The 12963-nt window shown below is 45.0% G+C and overlaps 1 protein-coding gene across 5 annotated transcripts in view; it reads left to right on the top strand.

The window, feature by feature from the left end:
• ASTN2 (astrotactin 2) overlaps positions 1–12748 on the top strand; it is an 821466-nt gene extending 808718 nt beyond the window's left edge. For all 5 annotated transcript variants that reach the window (XM_036915513.2, XM_057498978.1, XM_036915512.2 and 2 more), the window contains one exon: positions 11928–12748. In XM_036915513.2, coding sequence (XP_036771408.2) covers positions 11928–12165 — 238 coding nt within the window. In that variant the 3' untranslated portion in view covers positions 12166–12748. The remainder of the gene's footprint in view (positions 1–11927) is intronic.
• The last annotated feature ends 215 nt before the right edge of the window (positions 12749–12963 follow it).

The raw sequence follows: 12963 nt of genomic DNA, 5'->3' as shown, positions 1-12963 counted from the left end.
GCACTTACTTAGTAGCACCTCTTACAGACGGTTGTTGACCATGCAGTCGCGGAGGTAGGAGCAGTCTCTACGTACACATAGCTTACTATAGTAGGTAATTAAACAAGCAGTTGCAAAGAATGGGGATAATGAGTGTCAGGATAGTGAAGAATAGGCCGTCTGGGGAAGCAAGCCATAGACATTTGGTCTAGGTGACCCCGTGAAGGCGTCCCGCAAGCCGAGACTCTGAGATCTAAACTGTGAGTAGGGGTCAGGCAAGTGAAGGGAAAGGAGAATTGGAAGGTTTGGGACAAAGGGATTAGGCTGGAAATGCTCAGAGGAGATAATGTTACTTTAGAACAGGGTTCTCCTGTCAAAGTGTGATCTTTTGCCTGCTACCTTTGTGATATTTACCATATCACCATATAATATGCACTCTATGTCTTGGACATTTCTTTCTTAGATTCATTGCTTATTGAAAATATATTTGAAAACACTGTATCATTTTGCAAAGAAGAAATGAGCACCATCTACCCTTAACAGAAAATTCAGCCTAAACGTGCAAATACAATGGAAGGCAACAGAAACCAGTGTTGTTCAATATAGCAGAGCCTAAGCTCTCCCTTTAAAAAGGGAGATTAGCAAGTGTTAGAAAAGTACTAAAGACACAGTCGCAAACCCAGACTTTCTTTTTTTAAAATAATCTGGAGGAGGGGAAGCAAATGAAAAAAGGGAATCTCACCGCTTTTCCCAGCGTGATTTATTGTTGTTTAACACTGGGTCTGTGATCCCCCTGAGTACCACCTAAACCCCTTTCCCCCGCCCCAGGGGAACTGATTCTACACTTTGGTGAGCACTGTGTGTAGAGGAACTAAAGAATTTCCCTACAGTCCAGCAAAGTGTGTGACAGCAGGAGTGGTAAGAGATTAGAAGGGAGAGGCTAGCAGGAGCCAGTCCTGAATGCCCTGTAAGTAGGGTTAAAGAGTTTAGATTATCTCCCGAGGGTAATGGGAAGCTTTTCGAGTGTTTTTGACAGGGGGGGTGATATTATCAGCTCTTTAAGGGAGAAAGATCCCTCTAACTGCAGTTGGAAGTAAGGACTAGGAAGGTCAAAACCAAAGGGAGGCAGTGAGGCCCTAGAGGCTGTTGTAATAACAATTCAGAAGGGATAGTATGGTGTTCTGGGGCAAGGTAGCACCAGTGGCATTGGAGAGAAATGCATGACATCCTGAGATACTGAGTTGGCAGCACTGTGTGCTTTAAAAAGCTTTCAGTTTGCCCTGTACCCTGGATGCCCTGTATCCTCCCTGTTTTATTGATGATAGGAACTGGAGGGCCCATGATGTTGAATGAGCTTCCTGGAGTTGCAAAGATTTTAGCATAGAGGCTGGTCCTGCCCTGAGCTGTCACCCTCAGCCCTCCAAGAATTTGAGGCCCTCAAGGGAACACATGAGAGCTTGGTCAAGGGATAAAAGGGATCTCCCTGGGGCGGGTCTTATCTGTTCTGCTGGGTCCTGGACTGTAACTTTCTCCCTTTCACATGAAAGGATGGTTCTTTAGATAAAAGCTAAAAGAGGACAGACAGACAAGCAGAAGCACAGAGCCCCAGATGAATGCTGCGTGAGTCATCTGGGCCGCCATCTTGCCCGCGGACAGGGAGAGGCATCTCGCTTTATTGGGCTTTCCCACAGAGCTCAGGGAGTTTGGGTGGGATCTAAACCAGAGCTCCACTCCTGACTTTGTCTTTACAACCTTCTGGGATCTTTTATGACCCTCCAGCACATAAATCTTCTGGAAAGGCTGCCTGGCCGCCCACAGAGGCAGGACACCTCACTTGGTAATGGACTGTGATAACCTGCTAACCTCTAGCCAACCAGTCACCAGCCACTGTCTGCCAACCCCCACCCATGTCACCCAGCTTCGTCCTTCTTTGGTCTTTCTAGTCTCTGGAGGGGAATCTTAGACTCTTCCAACATCCCACGCCGGCATGACAGCAGGAATCTAGACAACTGCATCCTAATCTATCTTAGCATTATTAAGGAATTCACTGCGAAGCTTAGGCTCTGGCTCTCTCTGACCCTCAATTTCTTCATCTATAGATTGACCAGGAAGCACTGTGCAGTGGTTCTTTTTAGCATTGGTAATTTTGTTTTTCTTAAGTAAATCTTACACAGAACCCCAGATCTTAACTATAATGCCACCTCTCCAGGGAATCCTCTAAAATTCCTACCTGTTCACTCTATCACACTCTCATGCCTTAGTTTTCTACATCATACCTACTAGTTTTAGTGTCTTACAGTTCTTATATGTTTATTTTTGTACTACCTCCTTTCCCCATTACAATTGCAGTTTATGTATAGTTAGTCATTGTTTATATCCTATTCACTCTTGTAGGTAGGTGCTAAATAATTACTTGTTGAATAATTAGATAGTGAGATGAGTGAATGTGTGGGTCAGAGGGTTACAGAGTTGTTCTAGTAGAAGCTAGAGTGGGTGGCCTGGAGCCCCCTCTGCTGGTGTCCATTTCAAACCCCCCCCCAATCTCAAGGGTCTCAGGTTTCTCTGAGCTATCAGGTATCTATAGATCACAGCTGGAAACAAATGAATTCCACAAACTCTAAGGTCTTTCTAGCTCAAAAAAAGCATCCCCCCCAAAATGCATTGTCCTTGCAAATATTAAGAAACTTGAGGAGACTTCATCTTGTTAACTTGTTGATTCATTGATTCATCTAATGTGCTTATTATGTGCTAGGCTCTGTGCTGCACCTGGAAACATATGAGTAAAGCAGCAGACCCAACACCTAGTGAGGAAAAGGCCGGCCAGCAGGCAGTTGCAGGAAATATGTCACAAGAAGCATGCTGTAAAAGGAAGGCAGGAAGAATGTTTTACAGCAGTGCTTCTCAAACTTTACTGTGCCTGAGAACCACGGAGCCTTGTTAAAATTCAAACTAACTTGGGGGTCTGGGATGGGCCTCGGCTTCTGCATTCTAACAAGCTCTCAGGTGATGCTAATGTTGCTGGTCCCAAAAGCACACTGGAGTAACACGGTTTCCGGATGTGGATAGCTGGTCCAGCTAACTCAGACCTGGAGCTCGAGGAAGGATCCCTGGAGAAGGAAATGAAGTTGATGCCTAGCATCAAAGGACGAACAGAGTCCTGCAGGTGGAAGGGGGAAGCTGTTCTCATCAGGACCATCCACTGCAAAAAAAAAAGAGCAGGCTGGGGAAGAGAATATACTTCAGTCAAGAAGGATAAATCTCACTGGGGCAGAGAGTTCAAGGTGAGAGGGAATAAGGAAGAAGCAAGGCTAGAGAGTTGATCAGAGGTCAGATCATGATATCTATGGTGAGCCCTGTTCAGGAGTTTGTTCTTTCCCCCAAAAAGCCAGGTAAAGGTTTCAAATAGAGGGGTATTTGGATAAATGTGCCATGCCTTTCGAGGATTAGCAAGTGTTCAGAATATCAAAGTGTAAAGGAGAGAGCAAGACATTGCCCTGCATCAGGAGCCTTGCGTTCATGTCCTAGCTTTGCCACCCACTTGCTGTGTGACCTTGGGCAAATGTCACCCCCATCCTGGGCCTCATATGTAGCATACAAAGGCTGGACTTCAGAGTTCTTTCCAGCCAGGAGGCCAAGCAACCAGCAAGCCCTGAAGGTTGTAGAGACCAGAGAATAGGCACAACATGAGTTTCCTTTCACCTCTGGCCCAGTGTGTCCTTTCTTAGCCTAGGGTGATAAGAGCTCTTCTCAGGAGCACCCTGAGGGCTGATATGGTGGGATGAGCTGTGTAAGGATCCTCTTGGCCTACAATTACCAAACGCCAAAATGTTCTCTATTTCCCCCTGGCTCTGTGGTCACATACCCCCGTAAAGTTTAGTGACAAAAGGGCATCTCTTACCTCTGCCTAATAAATCTATCAGGCCAGTGTCCTGCAGAGCCTGGTTCCGACAACCGCCACAGGTTACTGCAAACAGCTGCTCAGAGAAGACTCGCTGACACCCAGCTGTCCTAGCCATACGTTTCCTATTAGGAGACTTGAAAAAGTGAGCACGTAGGTGTCCAGGGCCCAGAATTTACTCTAGTAAGAACATACTTGACCACTCTTGGACTTCTCAATCCTCTCACTTATGTTTAGCTAAAATGATATGGTAGAGAAGAGAGAACAAGTACTCAAAGAGATCTTGTTTTGTGGAACTGGTCTGTCTAGTCTAGGAATGCTATATTTATGACATTAGCCCCTCTTGCTTCCATGGCAGACATTACTAATAGATTGTAGAAATCATCACAGGCTTGATTCAGCCTGGGATTTTTCTCAACACAGCAAGAGAAGAAGCCTTTAGCATCTGAAAATAGTTGGCACATCCTGTGAGTGAACCATAGTTGCTAAACCCTTAGTGAAAATAAGCAAGCCTGGGATGTCACTGTACATTCTTCCAGTTCAAGATTATATTAGCTCCTTCCTTAGCTATCATTTTTATTATCTCAGAATTTCTAGGATATTGGAAACAAAAACAAACAGGCTTCTAGGGCCATATTCCTTTAATCTTGGGGGCACTATTTTTTTCCCCTGCATATTTTGACATTTCTGAATTCAGGATGGATTGTGCAAAATGGATGGGCAAATTATGTGTTTTATTACTTCTTCTTTTCTTGAAAGGCTGTTATTAAATCAATAACAGCCCTTATAATTGAAGATGTCTTAAAGTGGATAAACACAAATTAAATACACTATGACATTGAACAAGTATCCTATGGGTCAGTTTCCCTACTGATACTAAAGCAAGTTTGGTTACTATCTTGAAGTTCTATCAGTTCCAAACTGAATCATTTTGGGTTACTTGAGACTCTGTCATTTTCACCCTCAGTTTAGGAATGAATTCCTGGGATGGTCTCATAGTTTCTTATGAAAAAACAAGGAGGAGATCAAGCAAAATGTAAATATTTTCACTATTTGCCTTACAAATAACATTTCTAACTTGTTGAGGATATATATCCAGGTGTCAGTACCTGAGCTTCTGGTTTTCTGGTTAGTGGGAATGGTCTGAGGCTAAATTTGTTGTGGATTTATTCTGAAAGTAACCCCAATTAGGAAGCCATGGTTTGGTTCATCAGATTCATGCCAGCTATAAAATATATGTGTATGTACATGTTTTCAACATGGAAATACCTTTATTATATTTTGTTGTCAAAGTAATTCTTGCTTATTCTATAACATCCAAATAATATAGATGTATGTAAAATAGAAAGTGAAAATTCTGAAACTCAGAACCACATAATCCTAACCCAGAGATAAAATCCTTAACAGTGTGCACATACCTTTAGATATAGACGTGGACACGACATGGATATGCATGTAGACAGGGAAACCAATACAGGCTTTAGGATATGTCTACATTTATAACCACAGGTCCATTTCCATCAGTTCTGCTATGTTTAACAAATATATATGCTATGTCCTGTTATCTGCCTTGTATTAACAATACAAGTACAAGTCTTTTCCATGGATGCATATGTAAATATGTTGTCTCACTGAAGGTCCCTTTAGCCATGCAATTACATTAATGCATCACACATTAATTTTTTCCCTCTATTAAAGATGAACTAGGTTTCTTCCGAATTCTTCGGTATTATAAACAACTCTGTATAAGCATTTTGCCCAATTTCCTGCTTATTTCCTTAGGTCTGCAGAACGTGCTTGCTCCGTTTCATTCTGCTAGAGATTTCTGGCTTTCAAAAACTGAGGACTGAGAAGTTTCTCAGTTCAAGTCAGTTTATCCTTATTATTCCCTACTTCTCACATAGTCGAGACCTAGACACCAGGGGAACTATACACTGTCTAAGAAGTAGGTGGGAAATATTAGTTGAGTGCCTATTTGTGCCCAGTTGTTTATATCTCATCTCCTGAGCAAATCAGTTTTGAAGATGAAATAACAGATAATCAGTGGAGTTAAGTAATCCTTCAAGGTTACACAGCTAATAAGTGTCAGAGCCCAAATTCAAAATACTGTTTTCTGATGTCAAACCAATGCCTTGTCCACCATAATGCATCTTGGGATATAACACATACCCCAAGACAGGTGCACAACCAAGGGAGGATGTAATAGGAATCTCAACGGAGAAATAGAATGCTTCAGCAGCAAAGGGAAAAGCATGACTTGTGGTAGCTGGGGAGATCTGGACGGCTTTCTGGAGAAGAAACTACAGCGTGACTTTGAAGTGTGAACAGAACCTCGGTGAATGTGGTTCTCTCATCTCGGGAACTCAGTGATTTGGTAATTGTTGTGTAGTGGTCATCACATGCCCATCAGATGGTATTTCTCTGTGCATCAAGCCCATAACTCCTTTCCGATTAAAAACAGACCAACAAAAGCAACAAAAATCAACTCCAACTTGCACTACCGGTAGACCCTGCTATGGTCTGAATGTTTGTATCCCTTCAAAATTCATGGGTTGAAAAATCTAATGCCCGAAGAGATGGTATTAAGACATGAGGGTGGAGCGCTCATGAATGGGATTAGCCGTGTCACTAAAGAGGCCCCAGAGAGCTCCTCTGCCCCTTCTACCGCCTGAAGACACAGTGAGGAGGTGCCGTCTATGAACCAGGGAACGGGCCCTCACCCGCCATCACACTGAATCTGCCGGTGCCGTGATCCTGGACTTCCCAGCCTTCAGAACTGTGAGAAATAACTTTCTATTGTTTAAAGCTACCCATTCAGTGGTATTTTGTTATAACAGCCCAAACAGACTTAGATAGACTCTTTTCTAAAGCACAGTCAGTTTGATCATCTCCAGTAAAAGGGAACCCGTACTACGTTAGAGGACTATAGTTTCAAGGTTTTGGAAGTTTTTGCTATATTGAGTCAAAATTTGCCTTCTGTAATCTTAGGGTGTCTTCATCAGTAACACTGGGGTGCCTTGTAGCAAAGATCTGAGATGCTGTTCTTACACTCTGTTAACCCTGTCCAAACTTATGACCAGCCTGAGACTCACTTTACCACCTGAGGACTGGAACTAAAGTACAAACTCTAGAATTGTTGTGAGAATTATGTTGAAGATGACATTGAGTAGGCTTCTGGCACATAGTAGGTGTTTCATCAGTTATAGTGATCATCCCTGACTTGCAGTTTTTCCCCAGACTTGTCTTCAGTTACTAGAACAATATATCCATTTGCTTGAAGTCCCCCTTCAGTGGATGCATGCCATTTCTGCTTTCAGCACTTCCTTAGAAGATTTGCCTTTGAGACGCCCTTCAGCACCATGAGCTGGCTGCAGTCTGCATATGTCCCTCTTACCAGAAGTGACTGGCCTTCTCCAGACGTGGCCTGACCAGGGCAGCATGAATGAAGTCATTACTTCCCTTAATCTGCCCTCTCTACTTCTGGAGGCTGTGTTGCAGTGTTTTGCAACTACATCATGCCCTCGACTCTCATTAAGCTTGAGGTTAGCTAACCCAGAGACATTTCAGCTCAACTCAAGGAGGCAGGGAGGAGGGAGAGAGGCCAACCCGAACATTTCCTTACAGTCTGTCCTCCTTTTCTCCATTCCAAGACCCCCTTAGAATTTAGGTCTCTGTCCCATAATTGTGTCAGCAGCTGATTGGGTAACGGTGCTGGGAATAGAATGGTCAGTCAAAGGTTCTATAATTCCCGGAGAAGTGGCATCCCAGCCCAGACCTTGACTCCTTCACAAGCCATCCCTGTCTCAATCTCGCCTGCTAATGCAACCCTAAATTAATGTGTGGGGTCCCTCCTTCACCTCTGGCTTCCTATCCCAGGGAGTCTGGGTCCTGTCTCCAGTGAGGAAGATTTCATTTCCGGTATTTGAGAAAAGTGGTCACTCTGACCTACAATTTCCCCCTCCAGGGAAAGTTTAGAACATGCCTGGCTTTTGATTTATGCATCTGCATTGCATGCAATTTATTACCCAGCACTCTCGCCTTTGGTCTCCCACTCACCCTCCTCCCCTCCAGTCTTTGAGCACCTCCAACCCTTCTCTCCACGGCTTCACCTTCTCAGTTTCCCTGTCTTTGTTGCTTAAATTCAAGCTGCGAGGCTGAGGCACTGTGCATGGTGGAGAAAGAAGAGGGGACAGTTAAGTGAACTGATGTTGGTTTAGTGTCTATTACGTACAGACTCCTGTGCTGGATGCCTGTGGCAGTCATTACAGCCTAACAAGAGCCCCATACAATAAGCATCTCTATTCTCATTGTACAAATGAGCAAACTGAGGCTCATAGAGACAAGACTTGCCATAATGGGCTCTAAAGCCTATGTCCTTTTTACTACAAAATGCTACTTTGTATCTTGGCTAGGTTACTGAGAGCTAAACAAATCACCCAGGTTATCATGTCCTCCTCAAAACACTGTTGTTATTCCCATTGATGTGGTAACTAAGAGTTACTGGCATTGAATAACTTAGTAATGCATGATCCACACAGCTGTGAAAGTACAGAGCTCGTTGTGAATCTGGAACTCCAGAGGCAAGTGTTTCATCTCAGCTCTATACAAATCAGGAGCCCCGGTTCTGGCTTTGCCTTTATTACTAACTTAAGGTGTTTCTTTAGGAAAATTATTTTCTCACATCAAACCCCAGTTTCCCCATCATACAAAGGGAAACTTGGTCCAGTTAAGTTCCAAGGTTCTCTGAGGAAATGACTGGACCTTTGGAGGCACAGCATTTGGGTGCATTGGAGGAATTGCCTTCTCTAACCTCATTTTGTATATGTGGCTTATTTTTGTGACTGAGTCAGAAAATCACTCTCCATTGCCCTCAAAATAAAATGCTTCATGACTCAGAAGACCCTGGGTGGGCTAATGTCTGTCAAGGTGGCCCCTCACTCATTCTTTACACTGACCATTTCAAACAACTGGTGGTTTATGATCGCTCCAGTCAGATTTTACATGGGCTATTTCCTCTGCTTCCCCATCTCCCTGAAAAATATGTTTCATCACTGAAGCCCTAGCTCAGATGGTACATCCCCTGGGAGGATTTCTCTGAGCCCCCAAACTAATGATTAGGTGTCCGCTTTATGTATTCCCATAGCACCCAGCATGTTCTTGAACCCAGAATTCTGCCCCTAAATTAGATGCTGTTACTACTCCTGTCTGTCTGTCTCCTGCCACTGACTTATAAAGGTGCTCAAGGCTGAAACCAGTACACAAATAATGGTGGTGGTGGTGGTGGTGGTGGTGGTGGTGATGGTGGTGACACTTTCTACATGTCAGGGCCTTACTGTGCACCAAACACTTGGTTCTAAAAGTTTTACATGTGTTAACTTCCTTAATCCTCACTCTACGAGGTCAGCAAATGTTACTCCCTTTTTATAAACAAGGAAACAAAAAGAGTAAGTGGCTTTTGAAAATCACAGAGAAAACAAACCCGTACCCCTCCATACAGTGATGGGGAACACTTCACACCTGGGTGTGTGTCCTACCTGCTTTCTTGCCACCAGTCTTGCCCTCCCCCAACCCGATTCTTCTCAAGGCCCCCAGAAATGTTTTCCAGCACTCGAGTCTTGCTCCTGGTCCTCCGTTGCTTGAGTCCCTGCAAATCTCCCCATCAACCCTCCTGACAGTAGTCAGGGCTTGCTATAGATTCATTAATGTTTTTGTAAGAATTCTTAAAACAACCCTTTGTGGTAGATACAATTATTCCCATTGTATGGGTAAGGAAACTGAGACACAAGCAGTTAAGCAAACCCCTCAATATCACAGAGCTAGAAGGTAATTGAGCAGGGATTTGAACCTGAGCAGTTAGCTCCAGAACGTATGGGGCACTATTATGCCATACAACTAATGCCCCAGTTTCTAAGCTCCTGTGGCCAGGCTCCTGTCACTTCGCTGGTTTCCCCACTCCCTGTGTCCCCCCTTGCTTGCTGTATTCCAGCCATACATTCCCAGAACTTCTGTGTATAATCCCATGGCTCTGTGCCTTCACCTACGCCTCTTGATTGTCATGCCTTTGTCCTCTTCTTTACCTCACCCCTACTCATCTGTGAGACTCAACAAGTGCCCCTTCTACTGGGAAGCCTCTTGGATAGCTACAATCTCGCCTAGGCACCTTTCCATTTTCCCACAGCTCCCATACCTCCTTGTATCATTGCTCTTGCCACCTATGTTGCAGTTTTCCATTTGTGTTTCTTTCTCACTGAATGGGCAGCTCTGCATATAATAAATGCTCAATAAATGAACAACCAATGACTTCATCTCCTTTAACTTCACAAAAGCCCCATTTTTCAAGTGAAGAAACAGGTTTGGAGACGTAAAGTAAATTCCCCAAGGACACTGAGCTGCTAAGGAACAGAGTAAGAACTCAAACAAGGAGGGGTGAGAAATGAACTCCTTGGATTCCTCTGGGGAGGCACCTGCCAGAGGGGAGAAAGGGCTGTGGGCAGAGTGGCAACCTGAGTGTGATTATGAAGCTATGAATTTTTGGCACCTTGGGAAATATTCCACCCAAGTGGTGAACTATACAAAGAGGACTTTTTGAAAGGCACCTCATAAATTGTGCCCACAAAATGTTCACATGTAAGCCCAGCCCTTTTCTAGCCACCACGCACGTGCCTCACACAGTCTCCCATTTATGGAGTGTGTTGTCATAAAGCACCCTCCCTCCTGGGGTCTCGGAGGGGCACAGAGGGGACAGCAAGAGAGAACCTCTCATTTAGCCCCTCAGGATTCCAGGGCATCTTGAAATTACCAGGTTGTAGAGGAAAGTGGATTCCACATGGAGACACATCTTGATGGTGAAGTGTACATATGGTGTGTCCTGGGGAGAGCACATTCCGCTCCCTAAGCCTCAGTTTTCACATCTTTAATGAGTAGGTCAGACTAGGTCAGTTGTCTCAGTTGGGGTAGTTTTTGCACCCCCAGAATGCAAATGTCTAGAGACAACTGTATTGCCATAACTGGGGTGGGGGCTGCTAAACTTCCTACAAGACAGGCCCCGCAACCAAGAACTATCTGGATCCGATGCCAGTAGTATCACCAATGAGAAACCCGAGGATGTCAATGATTCTTGCCAACTTTAATTCTCTGGGCAGCCAACGGATCTCTCAGGGATCCTCTGTCTGGTGCTGGATAAAGGGCTCTAGATAAGTTATTAATGATAATCCTCACAGGACCGGGTGACTTTTGCTTAGACTAGTTCAGCATGACCTTGATGCCATCATCATAGCGATTCTTTGTAATAGCAGTGGCCATGTATCGGGAGTTCACTCTGCTGTGGACATTTCTCATAGTTATTCTCCCAGCCAACTTGGGAATGTGAGGCCACCCTCACTATTTTAGAGGTGAGAAAAATGAGATACAGCGAAGTTTGGATTGGGGGACATATATATTAAGGCTCTGATGAACGATTTCCCAATTTCCTGACTGAGAAAAGAGTATGAGCATTTAGAAAAGCAAGAAGGCAGACATTTGGAGGGGGACTCGGTAGGTGTTCAGGCCGGCATCTGCATGTCCACCTGCAATGGTCAACTTGATATTTGACCTTGGTCAAGTAATGTCATTTCTCTACAACTTGGAGTTTGTGCCCTTGAAGTATGTGAGTAGAAAGAACAGTGTTGTTGTGAAGATTAAATAAAGCTTTGGAATGTATGTAAAGTATTTATCCAGTGTCTAGCACACGGAAAGTGGCAATAAATTTTAGTTGTTGTTGTTGATCATTATTATTATAATCTCTGCTTGGTCAGAGTCTCAAGGCTGGTGACCATATAAGTCCCAGGATTCTCCAGATCAGAGATTACACCACTCTCATGTTTTACACATTGCACAATTGAACAAGACAGGTTCTAAGGTGACTTTGGGATAGGTGCTTAAAGTGCCATACTGAGGTCAGGAATGGATAGGAAATTGCTGGGACAAGAAGTGCTCGTTTGTCTACTGACGTTTATTCACCTCTCAAAGGCTTAGCTTGCTTCCTCCATCACCGTCTCCTCCTGCCTTTCAGGAAGGCCCACCTGATCCTACGACGGCTAGAGAGGGTGAGCAGCCACTGCTCCGGCCTCCTGCGCAGCGCCCACATCCAGAGCCGTGTGGACACCGTGCCCTACCTTTTCTGCCGCAGTGAGGAAGTCCGGCCTGCGGGTATGGTGTGGTACAGCATCCTTAAGGACACCAAAATCACATGCGAGGAGAAGATGGTGTCCATGGCCCGAAACACGTATGGGGAGTCCAAGGGCCGGTGAGGGAGGGCGCCGCCCTCCGTGAGCACAGAGACCCTCCGTGGGAGGGGGAGCAGTACTCACGTGGACCCTGGGGCCTGGGTGGGCTGGGGGTCAGCCGAGGAGGGGCCCGGCAGATGAGGCTCGCCAGCGAGCCAAAGCAAACTCTTTTCTCTTGTGGATAGCCAACAGAGAACTTTGTAACCACTGGAATTGTCCATTTTTCTCTATCTTTTATTTTTTTCTAAGATATTATTTGACGCTAGCAAAGTCTCCCCTTTTTAAACGTTTTCTTATGGATGGCGGTCAGTCCCGAGGCAGGACCTGTCAGGTGGAGATCAAGCGGCCTTTGTTCTTCTTCCTTCCGCCTGCCACACGCAGCTTCCTTCTGCCACGGACCCCTGGAGGGGCCCTCTGGAGGGACAACGGGACCTCCTCAGCGTCAGGAAGGAGGCCCCAAGGACTGTGGCAGTGAGGAAGCTTGGGTCTTTATGACTTTTTTTTTCAGACGTTACCGAGTTTGCAGGACCCCTGCCTCTTCCTGCTACCTGTGGGTCTGCCCAGAGTCCCTGCGGGACTTTCCATGCATTAAAAATTCCTATTGTCTCTCTTTCTGCTTGGATAGTGTTTCTTACCACTGGGGGACCTCTGTTTGTTCACTCAACTAGTATTTCTTGGTTACCGACCATATGCCAGGCAATGGGCATGCAGTGAAGGACTGAGAAGCTGCTTGCTCTCAGGGAACTTGGTGTCCATTGGGAATTACAGAGAAGCAATCTGGTGATTTCAGGCTGTGGTAGGGAAAGGATGGAGCTTCTCTGT

This window comes from Manis pentadactyla, chromosome 3 (assembly GCF_030020395.1).
Source record: "Manis pentadactyla isolate mManPen7 chromosome 3, mManPen7.hap1, whole genome shotgun sequence".
In the NCBI taxonomy this organism is placed as follows: Eukaryota; Metazoa; Chordata; class Mammalia; order Pholidota; family Manidae; genus Manis; species Manis pentadactyla.
The sequence above is the reverse complement of the archived record's forward strand: the minus strand, read 5'-3'. Positions and strand labels throughout refer to the sequence as shown.